Raw genomic sequence first — 27,177 nt, forward strand, 5'->3', positions numbered from 1 at the left:
GGTTTTCAATACCGTTCTTCGGTGGTTCCCCCGTTCCTCCTGAGTCTTTATTAGGAAGGTATTCCTAAGTACCGCTGTGCCAAGAGCCGCTGCCCTTTGCTGCCAGGACGCCCGGCTTCCCAGGGCTCCCTGACCCTGCTGCCTCATTTGCATGGAGCTTGAAACGTGACGTGGCAGTCAAATAAGATGCTGGTTTTCTAATAAACAAAGTGTTCCGGAGGAGAGAGAACTAGACCTTAAGCAGTTGATAAAATGGATTTGTGGCTGTTTGCCCTGGGAATTGCCCGATACCCCAGTCCCATCTGTATGGCCATCTCCGCCTGCCTCCAGCGCAGCCTGAGCTCTGCGCGGGCGCCGGCTGCCGGCACAGGTGAGTTTTCACGATTACGGTTTAGTTCTGAAACAGAAATTCGTAAGCATGTTGAATTGAGTGCATATCACTTACTTTGATTTATGTTTGAGCTAAGGTGGAAGAACTCTATCCGTTATTATAGACATCAAAGACAATATATTGAAATTCAGTTATTATAATGTACACATCATTTATCAAATCCCTGCCCGATAATGCCAGCATTTGCCGCACAGAAAATACAGCTTGATGGATTACCTGCTCCTCGCCATCTTTCTGAAGGCCAAGGAAGGCAAACACGGAATTACTTCAGAAATGTCAGAGTCAGGCTCTTTCAGGCTGGGGAGAGGGACCGAAACAACCACCGCAGGGCAGTCCGCGAAATGCACGGGCAGGGTGAGGATCTCGGGGAGCTCACGGTCCTCAACGGACACGAGTTTCTCTGGTTCCTGCTCTCGCTGGGAGCAGAGGCCGCCCACTGACGGCAGGCAGAGCCTGTGTCACCTCTCGCAGAATTCGGCCTGCTCTTGAGATGCTGCCGATCTAAAAAAAAAAGCACATTTTTACATGTAGAGCGGCAGTGATCTGGACTTGGATCCGTAACAGCCAGTTCTTGCCTGGCATCGAAAAAGAATGGCTTTGAAATACGAATTTCAAATTAAAACCGTCAAAAAATAAATAGCAGAAAATACTTTTATTTCTTGCTGAGCTTCTATTCAGTTCCTGCTTCCTGTTTTGACAGTGTAAGTTATACTTGGGCAGGAAAAAAAGGAAGCCCACAAACATAATTGCAACCATGTCTAATTAGGCAGAGCTATGTAAATTTAGCGTTTCTACATGATTATAAATGTCAGGAGAGCCTTAGATAAGACATGAGAGTTTTGAGTATCTCTTGTGTACCTAGTCTAAAATGTCCTTATTGCTAATCCTATTCATCTGGAGTCGCTTCCTAATTAGAATATTTATGGGCTAATAAGGAGGTGAACAAGACACTCCAGTTCTGTTCCAAAGGTGAGAGTAGGGATTCATTAGACTCGGCGTCTCTGTTTTGATTGCTGTACAATGTAATTAACATTGTGCTAGACAATCATTTTAGATTTACCTTAACAACAAATATTTAAGAAGATTCCTGTTGTTCTGTCTTTGAGTGGAGGTCTGCTGAAACCGAGAGCGGTTGTGTCATCAGAGATTTTTGAGGTTCCCAGATGGTTTGTTCCTATTTTATTTTGCAAACTTTTCTGACCTCTGTTTGTCAGTTACTGACGTTTCTGAGTTTTGTCCACGCTAGCTAGAAGTGAATCTGTTTTGCATGTTCCATGAATTCATATTTTATAAATTTTATATCCCTAAGACCTATTTTATAGGAAATGCTTTTTTTGATTTTTTTTTTCCAGAATTTTCAGTCCACGTCTATATCCAGTGGCCTAGTATAAAAATGAATTTTTAAAGTCAGATACAGTTTGGCGATTTTTTAGGTTATACTGCCATGAAAGCCTAGTTGCTGGCCGACGTTCAGCGTCTGGCTGTAGTTTTTCTTCTCCGAGGGGCTGTCCCACCAGGAGCCCCACTGAGCCTGGCCACAGCGGTGGCAGCAGCGATGATTCCTACATCCCAATCGAGATGGTACCATGGCAGTCCCATGAATTCTACCCCACTGGGTTGGAGACCTTTGTGTTCCACCACCGTGTGAGGATTTGGGTGCTTCCTTAGTGGGATCCGGTCATCCCCTCTTCGCCCCCTTGAGGGAAGGTCCATTCCTTGCCCACCCTTCCAGCCCGAGCGTTGGGTCGCAGAAGACATCTTTGGCCGCCTTCCTGCTGCAACCTCTCTGGCTTCTGCAAGATGTTTCTTACTTCTTGCTGCCAAAGCTCCCATTTCGAAGGGCCCCTGAGCGCTGCCTAAGGAGAGATGCTCTTTCCCTGAAGTCCAAGGGGAAGCTGCGAGGACTGGCCGAGCCCAGACCTCTGGGGCCAGTGCTGCTCAGGCAGGGAAGCCGGTTCCCCCAGCCTCAGAGGTATCTCCTGGTGGATTCTCCTGATGGATTTTAGAAAGGACCAAAGCACAGAGTTTCTGTCTTCCCTCTCCCCATCTCCCTTTACTTTAAGCCCTACTTCTGTCTGTAGACCATGTCAGAGTTCTGCAAAGCAATGTCCATAATAAATACAAATGCTGAATTGTTCTCAGATTTTTGCCAGTGCTGTGGCCAGTCTCAAAATCAACTCCTTTTCAAGGGTAAGCTGCTCAAAGCAAAACCTGGGGGTCTTGATCTCCCCTCTTTGCTTTCCTTCATGTACTGAGAAATGGACTTCTTTGAGAAAACAATGTTCTGTGACTTTAAAGGTGTTATCAGAAAAGTTGTTAAGATGGCAAGTCACGTTACTTCAAGTCTTCTCCATATAAATTACAGTGCAGTACGAGAATCTCATAGATAATGATAAATATAGCAACATTCTACTGCTGATGGAAATCATTACCAGCCATTATCAACTTTAATTAATATATTCACATTATTCAAATCCAGGTAGAAAATGTTCTTTGGCATCAAGTCTAGAGTAACGGGGTTCGTGGCTTTTGTGCAGCTTGAAAAGCAGCTGGCGACAGGGAATGAACTCTGGGGAAATACTTTGTTTGGACTCGGGGTCCAGCACACCACATGTCCGGTAGGTCTCACCCATTTTCCCCTCCAGCATAGAAGGGCTGGAAGATCTCGTGTTTCCGAGGGCTGTTTCCTTGGTGCGCTGCTTCCGCACCAGAAGAGCTTTGCTGTTGTTTGTGGCATCTCACTCGTCTCCGTAGCAACCAGGGTAGTGCTGGGGAATACACAATTGAAGATGCTAGGAATGAGCACTGGTAGCAAATGTTCTTTGCTATGAAAAATGATTGAAAACAAACAGAAAATATGGGCTAAATAAACCTCTGCTAGTTCTAAATGGAATGCTTCTTGAAAATTTCCATTAGACCTTAGCAGCTCTTTAAATAAATAACCAGTGTGTCCCCTTCCATCTGAGGATTTCCATCTGTTGATTTTGTTTGTTTGCTTTTTTCCCTTTTATAAAAATACCAGGGCCCAATTCTGACGCGTGCTGCGCACACAGCCCCAGGGAGCGGCACCGGGCGCCTGGGGTTGAACGTCCCCTTCCGCTTGAAAAAGATTCTGAAAAATAACATCAGGCAAATGTGCAGACCCTCCCAAACCCGAGGAAGGTGCCAGCCCAGGACCGGCCTTTCTGTGTCGAATGGAGCGGTGAAAATGGGATCTCTGTGATGCGCGTTGTGTTTTCCACTTTCTGCCCCTTCAAAGTGACAGGGACAACTGTGTGGGCAAGGTCCGTCCTCCAGATCAATGACTCCGTGGGCTAATGGTTTAGTTAGAGACCTTAATGACTCAAAGTAAGGACCTGTTACCGCTGGTTTGAGTTAGCACTTTGTTTTCTGCTCTCAGATAATACATTTCTAAACCTGGATTGTTCTGACATTTGCTACAAGGAAAGGGAAATAAAAAATCCATACGGCTCCCATTAACCGGGAGTGAGGTGAACACTGCCGTTAGTGGGACGAGATAAAACGTTTTCACCTCTGGGACACAAATGTGAGTGCAACTTATGATAAAATTAAATACCTCTCATGATCTCACCTTATTCCCCACAGGGAATTAATCCATCTCACAAAAATCTCGACACATACTTATCACAGCCTCCCGCTTCTTCTTAGGAGAGCCCAAGGACCCAAGTCCCAGGACTTCACGTCCTGCCTGAAGAGGATGGTCCCTCCAGGTCCCCATGGAGCCCGCTCTTACAGCCCTGCTCTCGCTTGCAATGGAGGACATCGGCTTCTACTCCTCCTACTTTCACAGCACTGTTTTGTCTGAGAAGTGGAGGAAATAAAGCAACACACATAGAACATTTACTTAGTATAAGTTTGTACACCACCTCCAGAGCCTGAGGTGAGAAGCTCTATGGAAGTTTAGCATTATATACTGCTGTAGGAGTAGGGCAAGTACTTATTTTCTTCTCCAAAAGTACAAGTCTCACCAGTATTTAGGAGAGCATTAAACTTAGAATCTCATCAGCCCCTTCTAAGTCTGCTCCAGGGGTAAGACATTAAACTAAATTCTGAAGAATATTCTGGTGAAGTTTTGAGATGTTTCCCTTGTGTCACGCAGGGAGCTGAGATTATAGAGCATGGGGCACGGACAGCTGAGGTGGTTGCATTTGAATTCCGCATCACAACCAGAGCAAAAATACTTAGTTTTGAGGGATTCTTCGTGCCACAACATACCCTTCCCTTTCTAGTTGTCAGGAGGTATCAGTGCTGGAACAAGGACTATCGTTTGGAGCCTGAGCAGATGGGAGCTGGCGCGTGGGAGCCAGAGGTGGGGAGCGAGGAAGCAGATCCAGTGGGGAGGGACTGGAAATCCATCCCCCAGATTGTCTCAGAACATTTTTTTATGTACCTGTATCCTTATTCTGCAGTTATATTTTGCTGGGCTAGTTCTGACACTGAGTATAAAACGATGAGTTGCTGCCCAAAACTTACGGTCAGTCTAGTTACAGCGGCACAAAGTTTCTTTCTGCGCTAAGTAATTGTGCTCAGGAGACTGCTGCATCGCAGCAAAAGGATTTTCTTGCACATAGAAACAGGTCTCGGCTGAGGGCGGGGGGAAAAGAGGTAACGTTGCCAGTATGGATGTGATCAATATAGCTTTACTCCTGTGCGGAAAGAAGGCTTAAAACGGTATTCAGCATCTCAAACCGGACTCCCCAAACGCATGAATGCCTCTGCAAAAATAGTCTTAATTCCTCTTGCCGTTCCCCGTTTGAGAAATGGGGATAATTCCCAGCTCACAGAAGTTTAATGAGTATGAATTTGTCAATATTTATGCCTACAAAGAAAATAAAATATGTCAGCATTATTTATAGCATTTCAGTAAGCTCGTCAGCGCAGCATCATATATGATCAGGTCATGGGTTAACAGGGATTAATTATCTTGGCAGAATTATGCTTTGCGATTTTTCATTTCAGTCTGTTACTTTTAAGTATTTTCTAATATAGGCTACTAAATTCAGGGTCATTTTGCTTCTTGTATGAAATTCAGCTCTTCCATACGTAAATGTTTTTTAAGAGGAAATGTAGCCAGAATTGGAAAGAACTGAAATGCTGAAACTCCCTCTTGCAGCTAATGGCCAAGAAACTGCTACATTCCTCTAATTTTATAACTGCAAGTATTAACATTTCATCCCATAAAGATGGCTGGCAAGTTCCTCTTTCGTACCTTGTGGCGATGTGAAGTTAATTCCGTATTACAGGAACCTGGGAGGTTGTCAAGGGGGTCTCTACAGTGCTGACTCCTTTATAAAATTTCCCCTGGGAAGACGGAACCTGCTCCTGGTCACTTAAAGGCCTTTGACACTCGCAAAGATCCCATGCATCCCTTAGATGACAAAGAGCGTAGAAATTAAATGCTGCTTGATTAAGGCCCTGATCTGAGAAAATTAAATTCTGCCTTCAATTATTGAAATGGCTCATGGCTACTGCTCCATCCTCACTTTAGACAGTCACAAGACAGGACCCAAGTTACCCTGCCAAAGGTCTCCCTGGACAGCTGGGACGGTTTAGGACTGTCGAAAATCCTTCTTGGTCCACTCCCTCCTCCTTCAAATTAATAAACACGGCCTTTAAATTTCACGCATTGTATATCAATACACTTCTTTCGGAGGACTTTCTAAAAAACTATTCTGGCCAGACCTTCTCCTCCTGCCGTTGACATTGAGCAGTTTGTTTCCCGGATGATAATGATTGCTCTGTTTGTAGTCTCACCTGGACATACAGTGCCTCTGCTAACGGAGATCTGATTAAGGCTGACAGGCCCAATATGGGAAGGCAAACGTCCCTGCTCATCACAGCGAATTCTCGCGGTGGCACTCTGCCAGCCCGGCTTCTCAGTCATTTAGTTTATCAGCAGTTTTTCAGGTTATCGTGAAGCTGTTCATTCCGGTTCCTCACTTCCCCCGTTTTATCTCTTGTCTGAGACCTTCTGAGCAGGCAGTATATTGAGTTGTACAGGTCTTTGCTCCCCAAAGCAGAAAACAGACCGTGGAGGGCGGTGAAGCCCCGCTGAAGCTGGGCTGCCCTAGAGCTGCCATCGCATCCTTCAAACGGTGTCCCCAAAGCGCCAAGAGCTTGGATTTCAGACCTCATTGCAGTGTTTCTCTGCTGAGTCTTTGGGCGGAACAGAACCCAAAAGACGCAGACATCATCACCAAAGTAAGTCTGCCCAAATGCCCTGCAGCCACTTGCTATTGCAAACCCACGATTGCCCAATACAGCAATCAATATTTTCCTGGGTTCTCTCTGTTTCTCATTTCCCAAATGTTGTACCCCAGAGAGCAGTGAGTGCTGAGAACATCAGCAAGCTCCACAGGAAGCTCTGCGCTGTTAAGAGTGCTCTCTGCAAAAATTTCTTTATTTTGGTGGCCTGCCTTTTTTTAAAGTACATGTAATCCATTCATGACTTCACTCAAATCCATTAATACAATGTTTAGTAAAAAAATCTTTCTTTTGTATTTATCTAACACGTCTACATATAAACGTTAGGATCATTAGCTTCTAAAAAACAGCTGAGATGCCTCATTCCAAGAAGTACAGCATTTTAGCCTCCATTAATCCTAGATCTTGTTCAGTGAGTGATTCGTACCACCTAAGGGATTGTAGCTGCGTTGCATTTGGTGAGTTATCGCAAACTTTCCTACTGTATTTTGTGCTGGACTTGCGTGGGTTTTCCGTCAGATTCAGTCTGAATTACAATCACAGAATCGTAGAATCATTTTGGTTAGAAGAGACCTCTAAGATCCTCAAGTCCAACCGTTAACCAGCACTGCCAAGTTACCACTGCCCCGTGTCCCTCAGCACCGCGTCTGCCCGGCTTTGGAACACCTCCAGGGATGGCGACTCCACCACTGCCCTGGGCATCCCTCCCTCTTCTCCACCAAGGCATAGTACAACAATCAAGTGTTGAACCAACGGCACTTTTTTATTCCTTGTGTGTCGCACCTTTGGCGTTAGTAATACGTACGAAATGAACAAGATCAAATCTCGTTGTTGTTCAAATGTCTTTGTTTCATGTCGTGGGTCAGCATTTCCAGCCAGCTCGAAAGCCTTTGCTCACAGGATAAGCTTTTGGTTGCTTTTCCCACAGCATTGTAGATCTTTCCACGTCAAAATTGACTTTTCAGTAAGCAGCAGGGCTCGCAGGCTGGCTCGGCTCCCACCCGGGCGGCAGTGAGAGCAGGGGCTGGTCGGTGCCGTACAGAGGTTAGACGTGGCTGGCACACGGCCATGGCTCCGGGGGCCAAAGCTGGCGGAGGAGGAGTTTGCGGTGGAGGCGACAGGCAGGACGTTCTGCTCTGCGTCCCGTGTTGTCTGATCCCCGGCGCTGGCCCAGCGGCCCCAGCGTTGGCGATGCACGCGAGGCACAGACCCGTGATGGCTTTTCAGTGGCGGGGGTGGGCGGGAGCTTCCATCTGAGTCTCCGCTGCCTGACCCTGCCCAGCTGCCCCTGGTTGTCTGCAGCTCCTGAAGAGCGCGGCCCTATGGAAAGCCAGGGAGACAGAGCCGTTTGCAGGCAGGGCTGGTTTTGACAGGAGCCCCCATTAGTATTTCCGACTCCACAACCAAACCGAGTTTCTTTCCCGGTAATTCTGTCAATCACTTTCTCTCTCAGCAAATCGACACAATGTGACCCTTCCCATTCCTGGGAAAACAGCTCTTAAGGGAAATACAACAGGGAGCATCTTGCATTAATCTCAGTTATTTGACTGTTTTCCACTAACCTTTCATTCTGCCAAATTTAATTAAATCAGCTGCTTTTCCGACTATAACCTGTTCCTTCACTGTTTGGATGTTCCCTTCAGTTCATAATGGTGAAGGCATATATGATACGCAGCTAGCAAGGCCTTAGCCAAGCTGTTTTCTTAAAATGATTCGCAGCAATGAATAACGAATTACATCAAGTTAGTTTGTTTTATCCAGACCACTCGGAGTCAACACAGTAGAGATTCCCAAGACTCGTGTGTGCTCCAGAGTGCCGTTAATTTTAAAATCCAGGATCCTTGTGTTGTACACACCATGTGTATAGCTATAGGATTAGAGGAAGTGGTTTGAATATATTATGTTGAATGTATTGCTTTGATTTTATTTTTTTAATTGCTGCGTTGATGGGATTTAGAAAACCTCATGCTCCTAAGAATAACAAGGTCTGACTATAGCAGCGGTGTCATGAGTGTGGAATTTCAAGCCTATCTGCAAAAATGAGACCAAGTATAAATTATGAGCAATATTATGAATATTTATTCACCTACGCTGATCTTCTTGATGATCTTTTCCAAGCTTCCAGCCCGACAGAGCTTAAAGAAGAAGGCAGTTTTACCTGAATTGTGAAAGGTTTTTCTTCCTCTTTTAATCAAGCGAGATACACCAGAAAACAAATCAGGCTGATAAAAACAGAAGTCAGACTTACAAGAAAAACAGCTGTAGCGGCTAAATGGCTTAAAGCAGAGAAAGCAGGAAAACAGCATGTGGGGCTAATGATGGGTGGTTTTCAGGTTTCAGAATGCATTAAGGCATTCTCCCTGTTTATTAAATCGCTCTGGCAGCATTTGACAGCAAAGGTTTTGTGGATTATGAGAGTGCAACGGACATAACTAGGATAGGGGTTTTTTTCCCAAAGCCAGGCCTTTGGGTAATCACCCAGAAGTTACCCACTATAGGAAGAATTTCGTTTGCGCGAGCCCAAAGAAGATCATTTTTTGTTTTCAAAAATGTGTTTCAGGTTGTTGTTTACTTTCCCTTCTGGTCTGCCTGGGGTTTTTGGATTTTTTCCGTCTCTCAACGCTCACTCCTTTTGTCAGAAGGCGGCAGACGCAAACTGGAAGCGGCATCAATTTAATGGCGGCACACTTACCAAAGGACACCTCTCAGCAGCGACGGTTGCCGTGTGGCCACCTAGACATTGAACTATTGCTCCTCTCTTCCCGTCCAAGAAAAGCCGGATGTAATTTCATGGTTTTACAAAAATTGCCTCAGCCAAAAGTTAGAAGCCTTGCTCCTCAGGTCCCCTTTTAAGTGCTTTGCCAGATGACCTGGCGTCTCTGGGGCATAAAGCCTGTGAAATACCGGCGGGATTTGAAAGCGGCGTCTGCTCCTGGCTCCTGCCAGGGTGCTGGAGGCGCCAGCTTCTGCGGCGGTACCCGCGGAGGGGAGGCTGCTGGGGGTGGGCGCCTCCGCAGCCCCCCTCATCCCGGGTGGCCGAGCGCTTCAGCAAACTAATGGATTTTTATTCTCACGATATGGCTGTGAGATAAGGAAGTGTTTTCATTTCGTTCTGAAGTGTTATTTTCAATTTCTTTTGAGGCGCGGAAAAATTAAATGACCTGCTAAAGGTCACTTGGGGAGTGTTTGGGAAAATGCAAACGAAATCCAGGTCTTCCAAGCTGGAGCCTTAATCACAGCCCCGCTCTGCCTTGGCACCGACTCAGGGGCTGCAGTCGGAATCAAAATACCTCATCCAAGATACTCGTCGTACCTCTTTTTTTTTTTAATGGAATTTATTTGTAGCTCTTACCAGCTCACTGCCACCCCCTTGCATGAATAGCAGTGGTGACAATCAGAAGCATGTAATTCATTTTCCTTATTTCTCTCTTGCTTCCTTGTGGACTTCTGTCTGATCTGTAGTTTGGATCACTGAAGAGCGAGATGTAACCCATTTCTAATGATTCTGTGACTCTAAGTTTGGCATTAAATGAGAACCATAAGAGAAGGTCGTTAACTGGCAGTCTTTCTAAACAGGAAAGTCAATACCATCCGAGGACGGAGATACCGTTACAACAGAGTTTCTGATAGTAATTTTGATAATAATTCCGATAATAATTTTGAGGTCAGTCCATAGCGCCTGAATAGCTTCAATAGACTGTGCACGACCCAAATGCCTTTATGGGGCTCCTTGAGGCATGGAAATCCGTCAGGTCCCTCAGTGGCAGCATCAGTACGTAAAATATTTTTAGACTAGAAAAAAAAATTCTATAGAACACTGGCCTCTTTTTGTGGTGTTTTTCTTTTCATACTTATCTTCTGAAAACAGCCCAGTCCTTATTTTCCGTTTGCTCCAGGCCTGGTGTCTTACTTGCCAAGGCTCAGTCAGAAAAAAAAAAAAACAACCAAAAAATCCCAATAAATGTTATGTACATGTTAAAAAACTTCCCAAAACTGGAAAATGCTGTCACAGGCTTAAATATAGAAGAGAATAAAGAATGAGGACAATTTTAAAGCACTATTTCATATATAAAAATTTCTTTGGGCTTAAAAGATTTTCAACCAACTACATGCAAGTTTTGACAAATGTCTGTGCTCAAATGTCAGATAAAAAATGTGGTGACCTCTAGTCCTCATCCTTTGCAACTCGAAGTCTAGAACAAGTATCAGGTTAAACGGACCCTCCTTGGCTATTAACCTTGTATCCAGCGTGCTTCAGGCCACGCTGCTCCCGTAAGCGGGGGTCAGAGCGTGGCAAAGCCTCTGCAGGTGCGTTGGGGTCAGTTGACTGTTCTGCTGGATGTGTTTTCCAGTAGGTCCCTTTCCTCGGGCAGAAGTTGCTGCATTGATATTCCTCCCGTGTTCCACCGCCGTGGGGTTTCAGCTTGGGTGTTTTTTCAAACCCTTGGTAGCCTGGGTTCCATGCCTGATCCCTCGGGAGCAAAACTCACTCAGAAATATATATATATACACACACATATCTATCTCAGATGAATGTGTTTGCAGCATATCGCACTCCAGAGCATCTCTGTTCCTGTCTAATACAGCCCTTCCTACGCACAGTGCTGCTAGCGCCCGGCGTTAAGAAACTTACCATGAAAATGATCCACCAGGATCCCCGGTCTCTGTTACCGTTTTCAGATATTTGTCTGCTGGGGGTTTTTACTGGTTTTGTTTTGGGGCTTTTTAGTGTTTGGAGTGTATATTTCTGAGCTTGCCTTTGTATCCCTGACAACTAGAAGATCTCTTTCCGAGCTGCGATGCTCAGTCGATGGCCCCGCTCCGGGCGCCGGCTGCTCAGCCCCATCCCGGCTCTCACCCTGACACCAGGGGGATGAGAATTCGGTTTGGTTCAGCATCTCCTGTCCTGGAGGCTACGGGGAGGTACGGCCAGGATGCTGGAGGGCTTTCGGCGTGGCTGTTAGAGTCTTCTCTGTACCTAGCCTGTCCTTTGGAAAGGTTTCCACTTTCACTGTCTGAATAACACACAAAAAAGGCAGCCGGGGCAACAGCCACCAAAGCGTTTGGTCTGACACTACTGAGAGGCCAAAGAGAGTAGACTCCTGAAAGGCTTTCCGGCGTTCTTTCATATTATAACCTCAATGTGATAAAAAGATCACATTCCGTTTCTTTCAGGTGACTTTTAAAGCACTTCCTCATGCTTTCATAGGAAAGCTCAGTTCGGCGTTGCTGGACGTTGTACCCACCACCAGAAGCTGTTTGGCTTTCAGAAGCCGCCACACCAAAGAGAACACGGCTGCAAAGCTGGAGCAGGTCCCAGAGACACCCACCTGGGAGATCCAGCGCCCACCCTGGGAGAAGCTGGAAGAACTGATCGCATCTGCTGGTTCTAAGTGGGTTAAAATGTGTAAATTATAACGCATTAAAATACTATCTTAAAGTGCAGTAGCTTAAGAGAGAAAAAGATGAGTAATACAAAGTGGGAGACCCCACAGGTTACAGGTCTCAGGTGCTGAGAGGGAAAGCGTTAGAAAAAGTTTAATTGCTGGTTGTTAATTGGGCTGCCAGGTGAAAGCTATCACAGGCCGATTGTCAATACAGGTGCAGTGGCAAATAAAAACCCTGGCGTTGGCGTGTGGCCCCTGTGCCTTTCTTTGTCTCAGAAGAACATGGCGTGTGTTGGGCTGGTTTCTGCGGGCAGCCTGGCGGTGTGGGTGCCAGCTGCCGGTGAGTCAGAACGAACGCTAGAAGCGCTCATCAGAGCGGCTCCCGAATAAATCTTTTCCTTCTTTCTGAGTCACGCACGTTCTGCGCTGCCGGCAGGAATCCTCGCCTGTGGGGAGGGTGGCAGGAGCGTTCCTCCTCTCCCTCCTCCTCCGCACGCTCTGGCTAGGCATGGATGGGTGGGAGTGGAGCGTGTGCTGGGATGGCGCTGAGCACGGGGTGCTTCGGCCTCTCACAATGGCAGAGGGAAACCTCCCCAGGCGTTACCCTCAGTGCTTGCTGGCTTTCCCACCCTCGGCTGCCCGCGCAGTGCCACCGGGCTGACGGGGTGGCCGGAGCAGCTGGGCCGTGCCGCAGCCATGGGTTTAATGGGAGCACGCTGCAGAGCGCGGTTCGGAGAGCAGCGGGTGGTGGGACCGCGGCTTCTCCTGAGCCAGAGGTGTTTCTCAGTACCTGGGTGCCAGGCAGGGCCAGTCCGATGGTAACGGGATTTCACGGGCCCTGACGTGTGTGTCAGAGGCCGGGATGTTTCATGTTGGCACCTCCATTAAGGAAGAAAGCCAGCTTAATTAACACACGGCTGCTTCAGGAGGCGAAGCTGCGCGTCGATAGGTAGAGTTAGAGCAAGACGCTGCCCGCTCCGGAGCTCTGCGGTCGCAGGTACCTCATCAAGTCAGGTGTGCCCGGGTGCTTGTGGGTGGGGAGCTGGAACAAAAGCCCGTATCACCTCAGCCAAACGGAGAAAATAAACCTGTCTGTTTGCTTCACTGGTCCTGGTTGTGCAGCACTAAGTAGCCCAGTTTGTTTTAAAAATGGGGTCCCCTCCCTTGTCATAGCCCTGCCCTGGCCGGAGCGCAAAATGCCTTGGATAGTAGCTGGATCTGCCTAGCGGGATTGGGATGGAGCAAAACTGCATCTTTTTTATCCCAGGCAGCAGCAGTTTGTGCATTAAGATTCACAGGCCCGGGGTTTGCTCTCTGCCGAGGTGCTGCGTGCGTGACGGGACGCTGTGCTCTGCAGGGAATGAGGAGGTCGAGTTCCGTGGAAGGCTCTGCGCGGCTCTGGCTCCGGGTGCAGCTCAGGCGGAGCTCGCTCACCACCACCCGCCCGGGGCACCGCGAAACGCCTCGGGGGCTCTGGTGGGTCTGTGGGAGCTGCTGCCTTCGCCGGGCTCCCAGAACGGGGCTTTCTTTTGGAAATCTGTGTTCCTAGCTAACGGCTAAGTAGGGAGTACTAAGGGATAAATCCTTCAAAAGGCCTGCCTGTGAGCTTTGTTTAAATGATGGCTACTTGGACCTTTTTGGGAAAAGTACTTCTGCTAGAGTCAAGTGGATGTTTGGGGGGAGTTTGTCTATTTGTTTTCACATTGGCTTTCCTGGCTCTGGTATTTATTCCTCGTGTGTTCACCATCAGCTGTCCCACACCAAAAAAAAGTGAACATCAAAATGTCACTAGCACGTAAATAAATTATTTAGAAAAAAATACTCCCGTATTTTTCTCATTGGCATTGCAAAAGTTAGGGAAGATGGAAAAGCACAGAAATTTAAAGATGTGAGGATAGCCATGGAAGGAATTAGGATTTAGATTTTCTCACTCCTTCATCAGTAGATTCCTACTCAGTAAAGCAGCATCCCGGTAACCTTATTTGCTTTACCAGATATGATGCTAAAATTAGCTAGTCATACATTTCTCAGGAAGTGGTAATTAATTGGACAATATTTGTACAGAGCTTTGAAAATGTAGGTCCTAATTTTGCAAACCCTTTGTCCATAATGCAGATTAATTTAATCACATAATTACTGCATTTCTGGACTTCAGCGTACACAGTTACCCAGCTCGTGTGTGATCTACAATAATTGCACGTGTAAACCAGGAATAGCCATATTCCTATAAATAGTGGGCATGCCCATTTGAAAATGGGGATCACAGAGAGCACTTCGTTCCTAGGATTTAATTTTAAAATACTTTGTTCTTTTAGATTCTCTCCGAATATGATTTTGTTTTATTTATAACCTCTCACAAGGCTGTGCTCAGCTCGGTCAGGGATTTAAGGCGGTGTCGTTCGTGTATCTGGATGGGGACAGCCACTTGCAATAGCTGTAACTCCGTTTGGGGCACCTCCTCCTTTGTGTGCGCTGGTGGAACGGGCGGGTGCGGGGATAGCCACCGGTGTTAAGGCTTAAACCATTTTCACACAAACATATTGTGGTATTTGCCTGAAAGGGGTTTTATTCTTTTTCTTCCTAAAAAGTTGTTAGTACACAGAGAATGCTGAGATCTGACTTCTGCTCTAGCTCAATTTGTCATAATTTCTACCTAGACCAAAAGGATTGTATCCCTAATTTAATACTTTCTTTGGAACATTTTTGCTCCCCAGGCCCTATATGAGATTGCTGCAGCATCTTGCTCGTTTAGCAGTGAAGGACCTACTAATTTCCAGCCTAAATTTATTCATGGCCAGTTTGTACCCGTTTGTTCTTGTGTCAACATTGTCCTTTAGTTTAAATTGCTCTTTTGCCTTCCTCGTGTTTATCCTCCCAATGTATTTATAGACGGCAATCATGTCTGCTATCAGCCTTCGTTTTGCCAGGCAAAACAAGCCAAGTTCTTCCAGGCTCTTCTCTGGTGATGGGCTCTTCACTGCTGGCACCTGGTGGGATCCGGGTTGCTCAGCAGTGACTACGAGGGGCCTGGATGGCGCACAGCATCCCGATCAGCCCGCGGGGCTTGGCACCAGGCCTTCGTCCTGCCGTATCTGCAGTGCCAATGCGGCACACGATGCCTTTGCCCACGGCATTTGTGTCTTCCTCAGGGGGCTGGTGGGACATGGTGCCAGTCCTCCTTGCTCGTGTCCAGTAAACCAGCTTCCAGAAAAGTTTTGCGATTGGTCCCTTGCTGCATTAGCTTGTATTTCGTGCTGTTAAATCACATCGTGGTTTTGTTGTTTAATTCTCAGGTTACCCTTCTTTCAAGCTGTTACTCCTTTCTGTACGAGGCACTGCCGCGTTTGTAGCCAAGCCCGTGCTCAACTTCCCATTAACTTCCTTCAACTAATTCCCATCTTCTGGAATTTAGCTGATGCATTTCTTTGTGTCACTGTATCAGATGATTGACAGAAGAGCAGACAGATTAGATCTGCCACAGTTCCTTTAATTATTCTTTCCTTCATAATTTTTTCCTTCAAAAGCCCATCTTGGTTTTTAGGTCAGACTAAAAGCTCTGCATTTATCAAGATGAGGGGTATTTTCCTTGGCTTAAGTAGAAGCAGCGCGTCGACTTTCCTCTAGCATGAAGATCTGTTAGATTTGTTAAAAACACTGGCTGCTGGACCTCCCAGGGGCTTCACTGGGGCTGGGTTTTCAGGCTGGACCCCCTGGGGGCAGAGGCTCATTTCGTTAGTTCCACAGCATCTCCTCAGGGCAGACATAGGGTGACTCTTTCATTTCTCTGGGTTAGGACCTTTTTGTGTTACCTCTATGCTGTAGTTTCTGCCCCATGCTTTTTAAAATGTCGTTTTTGTTAAGAAAGAGTCTATGAGAATTATTTTGTATGATGAAGATGCCATCAAGAAAATGTCTCTTGTGCTTGGGGGCATGGAGCTGCGTTTTTGTTTTTTTTTTTTCTTTTTTTAATAACTGTAACAATAATAATAATATTAGGACAACAAACTAAGATGCCCCTGGAGATGTTGTGACGAATTGGAAGGACACGTTGAAATTAAAATTGATTGAGTGGTTCAATAAAATCAGCTTAATGCACAAAAGCAAAAAGGTTAGCTACAGAAAAACAAAAAATCAGTAATTTGTTATCTGCTGGGGCCAATCTTACTGAGAATTGAATTAGTTATAAACTAAAACTGGGTACTTGAAAGCACCACCCTTGTATGCCCGCGCTGGGGCCTTCCCGATGGAACTGGATGTGGATGGTAACCCGGTGCCTGAAGGTTTGGCGAACCCCAGACTCCTTCCATTTCCATGGGTTTGCCTTTTTTGAGACTTTGCGTGCCAGCCGCGGCCATTCTCCGTGGCAGATTGCACTTTTGCTCTGAATGCAACAGTTAAGTCTTCAGCTGCTGGAAATCAGCACGACTTTGGTGTTGGCTCTGAAGTTTCCCCACAGCTCGCCCCTCGCCGCTGCCTCCGGTGTCCCGACGTACAGCCCCCGTCCCAAACGGGTCCATTCCCGAATGATCCTGCCTGACCATTCCATCCATCCGAGATCTGCTCTAATTCCTTGCACTGCTCGCTGGGCTCGGGCACTCCACCGCGCTGCTTTGCCTTCCTTCCCCTCTTCCCATCCTTATGCCCCGGCTCTCGGTGGCTGGTATGATTGTACGTTACTAAATTCTGGGCATTTTTCATTTTTGGCTTTGTATTATCTGATTGATACAATCTTTCTCTTAAATTTCTTTAATTTAGTGTTCTGAATTTGTGCGGGGTTTTTTATTAACACTGTGCTACGGTGCTCTGAAAGGCACTTTGTTAAATAAAAAAAAACTTTATTGTGAAGCTGAGATTAATAAGACAGGGTCTGTGATTACCCACACACACAGAGGCATATGTCATGAGAGTATTTATAATTTAATAAGCAGTGAAATTGTGAAGTTAAGAAAACTTTCAAATGAAACTTTCTAGTCCTTTACCCCCTCTTGTATGCGAAGAGCCGTGTTTCCAGGGGAAGCTTTAGTTAAGAAGTGCGCGAAGCGAGCCGGAGCGGAGCGGGCGGGGTGGGAGCCTTGCAGGCTGGGTCCCACGATGCGTAAGTGCGGCGCAGGCGGAGCGTGACCCTCCCCAAGGTCTGCAGCTCGCTCTCGCAGTCCAGACTCAAGCCCGCCTGAGGGTGCCGGGGGTTCCGGAGCTGTGGTTGCCCGGGCGGGGGCTGCCTTTGACTGGGAGCTGCTGGGGGGGTCAGTCTGCAAACACGGGAGGGTGGAAAACAGCCAAGGTGGAAGAGCAGCCCCCCAGCCAATGGAGACTTTTCATCGCCCTCTCGGCTGATACTGAAGGAAGGAACATTTTTTTTCCTGCCGGCACTCCCAAGGGTCTTGCAGTACCGCGGGGTGGCTACGCCATCGAGTCGGAAGCGCTGTGAATTCCCTGTCTCCATCGCACTGCGGCGAGGAGCGTGAGGGGTGGCCTTGCCATCTAGGGCACTACTGAACTGCGATCTCTCGTGTGACCCTCTGTCCTGCTTTGCTGGTTTCCGTGGAATCTGACTGCCACTATTTTTTTAAATACCTTCCCCTCCTTCTGTGATTTAAACCTGATTTGGCTCGCCAGCATTCGGCCTGTTAGGGAGTACTTCTGTCAGCCTCCCAAGTTGTCTATAAGAGAGAATAAGGAAGGAAAAGCTAAATGTGAAATCAAAATTACATTCACTAATAAGGACACTTCAGCCTTACAGTTACGCAGTGCTTTACAACTGGAGTAATGAACGGCAACTTCTTTGCATGAGGAAAAACAAGGGCTAACAATAGTTTCTCCCTCATGTTTTATTATACAAGGCAGCAAGAGATAATGAAAGTGCATTTCCATAATATATTCCAGTTGCAAGGTGCTGATGGATCCTCGTGTGTGATTTCTTGACAATTTAGCAGGTTAATATCTGTCAATTAAAAGACCTGGAATCAAGATAAAGCTAAAATTCAGATCTCTGTTATTCTAGCAACTCAGAAGAATTAGGAGTTAAGCCAGGTACAGCTCTTTGAGAATGTTTATGTAGGAACAGAGAGACCTAATTGACCTAATTCTTGCCCTTTGAAATTCCAGAGGGCATTTGACACTTTGCACACACTGGCATCGGCGGGGGAGCGGAGCTGCCCTGGAGGATCTCAGCCCTGTTCCGAGCGCAGGGCGATGCCCGTGGCTTGGCCCAAGCTTCTGCTGCCGAACCTGGTGCCTCCCCTTGGGTGTCGCACCCTTCGGGCTCTCTGATGGCACCATCGCAGCCGCTTGCCCTCGTGTCCCGGTTTGTGTCTGTAATTACACCTGAAACCTTAACAAATGGACACCTGTGATTGGCTTTGCCCCGAGTCCCACCCATTTGGGCTGGATCCCTCCCTGGCTCTCAGCGCATCGCTCTGCCCGTGTTGCAGGAGAGGAGCTTCGCTTTCTTATCTGCCTGCAACGTGCTCCGTGAACCCCGAGCGCAACACGCGTAGGCATCCATAGTAAATTCCACAGATCCAAATGAAAATTTAGTGTTGAGGCCAGTTTTAAAGCTCCGGAGGCTTTTCTCAGTGCGGGCAGATATTCCGAAGTGAAGAGACATCCCAGGGAGAAGTACATACATCCAGCATCAGGCGCCCCTCCTGTTTTATTCAGGTTTATTTTCCAGTTGCACTGACATACAGCGTCTTCTAGAAGACCTTCTAATGAGTGATTTTTATGGCTGGCTCTGTAAGGCTTTTTCTTTGAGAGCCACGTCGGTTGGGGTGCTCAGGAATTTAAAGCAGTTCTACTAGGCTTCAGTTTATTGCGTTGAATATTTTTTTTTTTTCATACTGGACTTAAATTCTCCTTATTTACCAAGACTGTGTTAAGGATTGAAGCATGGAGAGTATTTTAAGTATCAAAACACTTTGTGGGCATCGGGCTGTGTGAGCAGAATGAGCTGGAGGGCGGCCAGGGAACGTTGCTGTCAATTTGGGGGTTATAATGTTCTTAGTGATGTTTTCAGTGAAAACACATTAGCAAAATTTCTACTGGCTTTCAGAAGACAGAAACTAATGTTGCCGAAAATCCTTTAAGATGAATGAAAATGTCTGTTTCAACCAAGGAATTTTGCCCATAAGATTTTTATTTTCCCATAAAACAGGTGATATCCACCAATCTATGTAAAAATCCCTTCCAAAATGTGGTAGAAAATTTTATCTGTCTTTTTTACTAACATGTTGAATCCAATTAACTTCTTAGTCGTCTTAAAGATTGCACTTGTATACGGAAAATAAACGAAGTCATTTTACAGGACGCATCTTTGTTTCTCATCTTTCCTTTTCTTTTTTTCCAGAAAGTTCAGCAGTACATCGTCATTGTTCAAGCCACCGATATGGAAGGAAATCTTAACTATGGTCTCTCCAACACGGCGACGGCGATCATTACGGTGACAGATGTGAATGACAACCCGCCCGAATTCACCACCAGCACTGTGAGTGTCGATACATCAGCACAGCGGTGCGGGGACGCGCGGCCTGGCAGAAATTCAGGGTGTTTATAGCCGTCGTCCCTCTCAGCTGGTTTGGCAGACGGGAAGAACGTGACAGATAGCCATAGAACAAAGACTTTTGGGGGGAAAACAAGAGGAAAAAAGGAAAAGAATAATGATTCATGAAGTAGCAAAACTATTTGGCGACCAATTTCGCTGAGTTACTAAAGGAGCTGAAATAAGGTGGCAAACAGAGTCTGTCTGATTGCAGCGGAGAGGGTGCAGTGGTTCCACAGCAATTGGCTGTAGACATATCAGAGTTGTTATTACTTATGAGTGAAATCCTGAGCAGTAAGAGAGATTTGGGGCTTAGTAGCTTGGATATGATTTCGAGGAAGCGGTAAATACTCTAAATGGTAACAGGTATCCGGTAAAATTTGTTTTTACTGATAGCTCTACCAGATGTATTTGTGTGTGCTGTCAGTAAATGTGTAGACATTTTTCAGTACATCTGGCTTTAATCAGTTAAAAGATTGTTCTTATATTAGTACAGTATTTCTCTGTTCTGTTCTCATGTGCTCCCAGTTGCTGTTACTGGGGGACAAGGGGAAAAAAAAATAAAGAAATTGCAAATGGCAAATTCTTAGAGCTGGTTAAGGTAAAAATGAAGAGATGGAAGGTGAAATGATGTGGTCTGGTTGCTTCCAACCTTCACAATCCATAGACACAGAGCATCAGAAATATGCTTGGTAATTGTAGAAACCACAGAGCAGTACAGAGGTCCATGTGCTAATCAGTGAGAAATCATTGCGGATCCACCGCTTTTATTCCTATGACGGTCAACAAGGAGCAGTAAATGGTCTGTCTTAAACTGATACCAAATCTTTAAAAATACAGAAAGTCACACTGCGCTTTGCTCAAGACACTGAACATCCTTTGAAGAATGTTTGTATTATTTATTTTATTCTGAATTTTCATTCCATCCTAAGAGATATGCAAATACTTAGTCACATAGTGCTGAAGTTTCCCTTAGTTATACCCTTACGCACTACAAACACGTAGCAGAACTCAAGAAGTCATGCAGAGCCCAGTTCATGCCACCGTGGACCCCGATCGGCTCCATGGCTGCTGTGGGGTCCAGGTCCTTCCTTCCCATCGGGAGCCAGGCTCATGGGTGGGGTGTGCTCGGATGCTGAGCAGTGCCGGCATTTTCTGATGAAGTGAGTTGGGCCTGGATTCTCAGGGAAAGGCAGGCACTAAATCCCTCCTGCATCAAAGATGAGCACCCAACACTATTTTAGATCTGGGCCCGCGTTGCTGCTGGGCAAGGACAGGGTGGGTGTAGCAGCAGCACGCGTGCTTCGTGTCCGCCCGAGTGAACACGCCGAGCTCTGTACGGCAAAGTCGTCGTTAAATACCTCCGGCAGTAGGATATGTGCGGTTGTGAAGAGCCCCAGAAGTCTGATAAAAGTCTTGGGCCATCTGGTCCTTTCTCCTGCCAGCATGGGCTGGTTGTCAGGAAGGTTTTCCAGTGGCGTGTCCTACGGAGTTGTGCATCTCCCGGGCCATGGGACTTTGACCACAGCGGTGCCTGTGCCCCAGCTGGCTAGTGCTTGCCGGGGGGACCTTGTTCTGCCGGGTAAAGGCTACTTTAACCTACGCTGGCGTGAAAAAGGAATGACATCTAGTGGCCACGCCATTTAAGCGCAGGTACTTCCCGATGACCCAGGTTGGCTGGTCCTTGTCCCGGGATGGGCCGTGGCAGTCACACCCCCCATCAGTGCCTTCGGGGGGGCAGCATCCCTCCAGATGTGGGGTGTTTTAATGTCTTTCCAAAACACTTTCCAAAGCTGAAGCTGATGGAAGGTGAGATAATGGAAATTTGCTTTCAGGTGAATTCTGAGTATTTAATGTCTCACTGTGTGTTAAACCTAGAAGGAATAAAAGCCATCAAGAGAATTACCCATAAGATTGTGTTAAATGGATTAGAAAATTCTGCTTTTCCTCTAAGCAGGGTTGATCTGTACCATTATTTCTCTAATTTCAATCAGTGAATAAGGAGTTTTGCAGGGGCCAAAGGGCTTTGCACAGTAGCACATGGGACCTTATAAAGATTTGAAAACCAGGGGTGCTTTACAACAATATTTTCTGATTCCATGGAAACAAGTATCTTTGATATACTTCTAGGTATAGGCAGGATGAATTTCACATGAGTATGAAAGGACAATATGTCATTCCCCTGACTGGCAGAGAGAACACCATTGTGCGGATCAGCCTCTTTAAACCTGAGCTGAATCTCCTTCCTGTCCTCGAATAGGCTGATCTGCATTTTAACACTTCCAAAAAACAGAAAGAACTCTTTCCAGGAAATCTACAGCTCCTCAGAGGGTAGGAAAGCCCATGGTCTCTTTTAAGACCGGGGACTGCTTGGACAGATACAGTGTATTTTTTATTTAAAGTACTTCTGTATTGAGATGCTGTTGTAAAAACAAAATAGGCTGAATAACTGAAATTGTGGTTTGCTCTTGGAGAGCTGCCAGATGAAAGGAATTGAGGCAACTGTATTCAGCATAGACACATACAAAGGCCCACCCTATAGCGCTCCTAAATTACCTGTCATTCAGCCAGGGCGGTTTTAGACTTAATCGTTTCTGGATAAGAGTGTAGCTCAGGAGGGCACTGCACCATGCTGGTGTCACAGCTCATGTATTCAGCAGCGGGAATTAATGTTACTGTGTAAAACTTAACAACAGGACGGGAGAGAAGAAAACAGCCGCTGCAATGGTCAAGAAAGTCAGGTCACGTCTGTGGTCAGGCTGGGGGGTGAAGAGGCTGCGTGCAGGGACCGTGTGAAGGTTCAGACACGGGCACACAGGAGCCCAAATCCCATGTCCGGAGGGGCGGCTGCCCTGCCGAGGCGCGGGGGGATGGACAGCCGAGGCACCAGGTGGGCTGGGATCAAAACACAGCGCTGGGAGAGAAGTGGAAAAAGAGCAGTAAAAAATCACATGGAAGATCTTTAAATGTACAAATTGAAGACACTCTGATAAAACTCCAAAATGATTGCTTGCTTACGGGAAAGTGGATCAATGTGGTTTTCGTACCCTTGAGCACATCGCCTGAGAGTGGGTGAAATCCTGCACAATAGCAGGGGAAGAAGTAGCCCCACCTTCTCCTACAAAGGATTCTCAAATTATATGGAGGGGAAAAAATCACAGTCTTTCGACGAAATAATTTTAAACTAAAGTCTGCTGTGAACTGTAAGTCCAGTCTCCATCAGCAAGAGTCATGACTAGTCCCAATAGTCAACGACCAGGACTACCTGCACCAAACCGCGAGGCGCTGGGGCACAGCGATGGCGAGGTGACCTCCTCTAATTCCGGCTCTGATGTTGTGATGGTGAACATTTTCTTGATCTGCGATGCGATCTGGCCGTGCTGGGAAGCCTCAGAGAGCAGCTAACAGCGAGGCAGTGTCTCATGAGAGTCTGCCCCGGAGTGGGAAGCAATCAGATCCACGCCAGAAGAGTGGAGCATCCTGCGAGATGCTGTAAACATCATAAGCAGCTATTTTGGGCAATTTTAATGATTTAGTGCAGGACCGTGACCCAGGGAAAGCTCTTCTGGCTGGCTAAGGGACTTCAGCCCGCTCTTTGTGTTGTGTTCTTCATGTGACATTGTTGCTTGCAAAAATAAATGGAGAGGGGCAATTCTCCTGACTGCTGAAGAGCCGAGGTAGGAGCTCTGGGCGAGCGGAGGACGCGTTGTCCCCATGCCGTGCCCGACCAGCCCGTGCCCGCGGGCTCTGCACCAGATGCCTCAGAAAAGGGTGGGTTAATCCCCCGTGCCCAAGTTTTTGCACGGTCCTTCGGGAGTGATTAACTGTGCTAGTTCATTTTCGTGGCATTTTTGGTAGGTTTTGCACCTGCCAAATCATCAGCTGGTGTAAAATAGTGACATTTTAACTGGCCTGTGTTACAAGGGCTTTGTAGTAAGTGTTAGTGGGAAACCGGCTCCATAACAGTTACAAGATAAAGGAACTGGTATCAGTGTGCCCTCCCTTATCCGGAGTCTCTGTTACTCATAACAGGGTCGTGTCCTCTCACATGTCTTCATTATGTGCAAACTCCTCAGCCTCCCTTCAAATATTTATCTCCTGTGTGCAGGCGAGTTGCGTATTTGCCGTATTAATATAGATCTGTAGCTGCCCCCCTGGCCAGATGCTCACCTCAGATAGGGGGGGCTGCTCTCAAATTAGTGTGGCTGTTTCAGAGATTAAAAGCCAGCTGAGACAGAACAATGCCGGAGAGGCTCAGGTGAGATTTTATGCAAGGTGAAGGCATCTTTTTTGCTCACGGAAGGAATGCCTTTAATTCCAGTGAAATCTAACTCCTATCAGACAGGATGCCCTTTCCAGTCTGACCTGTGATACCGCTAATAGCCAGCCAAGGGTTTCCACTTTATCTAAGGAAATGCATAATCAGAGGGGAGGAGACGTTAAAGAAATCCGTGCCTACACTTGACTCATACAAAGTCTATTTTTATCATATTCAATCAGGAACAATCAGACGCAGAGAGGAGACGCAGATGAATTTGCATGATCAGACTTCTGTGTCTTAAATGTTAATTAAAAGTTATTTTAAATTTGCCTACTGTGCAGAACTTGTTTTTATAGTAGCCCGTGCAAGGGAAATACTATTTCACAGGGCTGAAGAGCTTGTGATTAGTTGAGCTTGTGGATTCTTGGGAAAACCTGCCTGGCAATCAACCTCTTCTTTAAAAAAAAAAAAAAAAAAAAAATATGGAAGAAAGGAAAAAAGAAACTGGGCTATTCAAGTTCTTTAAGCTCCTGAGCCTTAGGAGGTCTTATTTAAAGCTACTTTAAAATTTGCCCTTTGGCACTGCTTTGAGAATCTCCTCTTCTGAGGCTGAATCCAGTGGAGGGTGTTTTAAAGAGGCAGCTCTAGGACTGCGTCCCCTTCCCCGCCGTGCTGCTGCATCTCGGCGCTGGTTCCCAGTAAGAAGAGCTGGAAGGGTTTGGGACTGGCCCTCGCCAGCCTGGCCAGAGCTGGCTCTGAACCTAGAGCAGGAGAGCGGGTAGGGAGTACCAGCACACAGAGATGCTCGTGTTCCAGCAGAAGGGGCTGCGTCGCTGGGTAAGGTCAATCCAGTTGCAAAGTGGATTTGGCTAATCGGTGGAGGAGCAAGTACTTGTTGCAAGTATGTTGGAAAAAGCAGTTCTTGCCAGTTTTTAACTGGGCTGTGTAATTAATAGTCTTGGCTCGGACTGGTCTCTGGCTGCTGCAGCAGTGCTGCGTCAGGACCCCGGCTGCGGCTGGACAGACCCAGTGCGCAGTGAGATGTCAACTGACGTCGTTTTACCTGGACCTGAGCAAAGCTGTTGACACTGTCCCGCATGACATCCTGGTCTCCAGGCTGATAAAATATGGCTTTGATGGACTGACAATTCAGTGGATAAAGACCTGGCTTGACGGCCGCACCCAAAGAGTGGCTGACAATGGGTCCATGTCCAAGTGGAGGCCAGTGACAAGTGGAGTCCCTCAAGGATCAGTACTGGGACCAGTCTTGTTTAACATCTTCGCCAGTGACATGGACAGTGGCATAGAGTGCACCCTCAGCAAGTTTGCCAACAACACCGAGCTGTGTGGGGCAGCTGACACGCTGGAGGGAAGAGATGCCAACCTCATGAAGTTCAACAAGGCCAAGTGCAAGGTCCTCCATCTGGGTCGGGGCAATCCCTAGCACCGATATAGGCTGGGCAGTGACTGGCTTGAGAGCAGCCCTGAAGAAAAGGACTTGGGGGTGCTGGTGGACAAGAGGCTCAACATGAGCCTCAACAGAAAGCCAATCGTATCCTGGGCTGCATCAGGAGAAGCGTGGCCAGCAGGTCGAGGGAGGTGATTCTCCCCCTCTACTCCACTCTCGTGAGACTCCACCTGGAGTACTGTGTCCAATTCTGGAGCCCCTACTACAAGAGAGAGATGGATGTGCTGGAGCGTGTCCAGAGAAGGGCCCCGAGGATGATCAGAGGGCTGGAGCACCTCTCCTATGAGGACAGACTGAGAGAGTTGGGGTTGTTCAGTCTGGAGAAAAGAAGGCTCCGAGGAGACCTTATAGTGGCCTACCAGTATCTTAAGAGGGCCTACAAGAAAGCTGGGGAGGAACTTTTTGGGATGTTGGGTAATGGTAGAACTAGAGGGAATGGACTAAAACTAGAGATGGGTCGATTCAGGCTGGACGTTAGGAAGAAGTTCTTCACCATGAGGGTGGTGAGACACTGGCACAGGTTGCCCAGAGAGGTGGTGGAAGCCCCATCCCTGGAAGTTTTTAAGGCCAGGCTGGATGGGGCTCTGAGCAACCTGATCTAGTGGGAGGTGTCCCTGCCCCTGGCAGGGGGGTTGGAACTGGATGATCTTTAAGGTCCCTTCCAACCCGAACCATTCTGTGATTCTATGTGAGCGAGGAGCTCGGCGCTTCATGAGCGGAACGACATGGAGAGAGACCCACGTTAAAAGGGCTTTTTCTGTTTGGCACTGCACTGCCAGAAGTGTCTGAGCTCTGTCCGTGCAGGTATTCTGGCTCACAGGAGTTTGGTGGGAAATGCTGATGAGCTCCCTCTGAGAAGGCTTAGACTTTCAAAAGCGAAGCAGGCGCTGGGGCAGCACTGCCATGCTAGCGTGGGCCTGTACCATAAGTACTTCCTTCTCCCGTTTCGGTGTTTCCTTCCCACTTTCTCTCCCGTCTGCATCCTGATACACCAGTGCACATCATTTTGTGGTGCTAAACCAGCCGGGCTCCTCCAGACCCTTTTTTTCCGTTTCCCTGGTTATCCTGCTAACCCTGCTGGGCACCCGGCTCCGCTCGGATTTCTCTTTTCACCAGATGTGTATCTATTAATCCAGACGAGATTTTTCGGTGTCTTGAACGAGAGCACTAATATTTCCTAGGATCAAATGTGCCGTGGCATCATGGTCCCGTAGTCCTTCTGCTCTCTGAACTTGCCAAAATTCTGGAAAAGCAAACAAGCGTAAGCCCAAATTTTATTCCTTGTTCTGTGTGCATTTGTTCTCACGTTAATGCTGTTTGAGGACAAAATACAGCTGCGCATCAACCAGTGCAAGAGCAGCACTGTCCAGAGCTGCAGAAATAGCTGTGAAAATGTGACTTTTTTGCAAGTGGCAAAGCTTGGGGTGAATGCTTCACCGGGTCTCCACCCCCCGAGATGAATCCTGCTGAGCTCTGGTTTTAACTGTGTGTTCAGGACTAGCAAAGTAGCAAAGGAAACGCTGAGCTTTTCCTTTAGGCTGAAAGTTACTGACTTCCAAATGAGGTAAAAGATGCAAAGGTGTAAATAGGTCTAGTTTGGGGAAACAATATTAAACGGTGGTAGGAACCACATCAGAAACCAAGCCAGCCTGCCGGCGGTCTGGGGTTTCCTAAGCACATGTACGGCCAGATGTATCTGGAAGCGTTCGGTACCTGTGAGCGTGGTGAGAATTCCCCTTTACGTGTGTGCTCGTGTTTTACAAGTTAATCTCGTGCTGTGAAGGGAGAGCCCGGCAGGAACGGCATCCCGGTGGGATTTCCCACGGACAGAGAAACGGACCAGGGCGCTTACCAAGGGCTGTCCTAAAAAGAGGTCTTACCACAGCTCATCCAGGGAAAACCAGTGGC

The 27,177-nt window shown here is 47.2% G+C and overlaps 1 protein-coding gene across 1 annotated transcript in view; it reads left to right on the plus strand.

Annotated features, from left to right (window-relative positions):
* The window catches only part of CDH4 (cadherin 4), a 448,373-nt gene that overhangs the window by 384,747 nt on the left and 36,449 nt on the right, over window positions 1-27,177 (plus strand). Inside the window, exon 8 of the mRNA XM_054218866.1 lies at window positions 19,349-19,486. Coding sequence (XP_054074841.1) covers window positions 19,349-19,486 — 138 coding nt within the window. The remainder of the gene's footprint in view (window positions 1-19,348; window positions 19,487-27,177) is intronic.

This window comes from Rissa tridactyla, chromosome 12 (assembly GCF_028500815.1).
Source record: "Rissa tridactyla isolate bRisTri1 chromosome 12, bRisTri1.patW.cur.20221130, whole genome shotgun sequence".
Taxonomy (NCBI): Eukaryota; Metazoa; Chordata; class Aves; order Charadriiformes; family Laridae; genus Rissa; species Rissa tridactyla.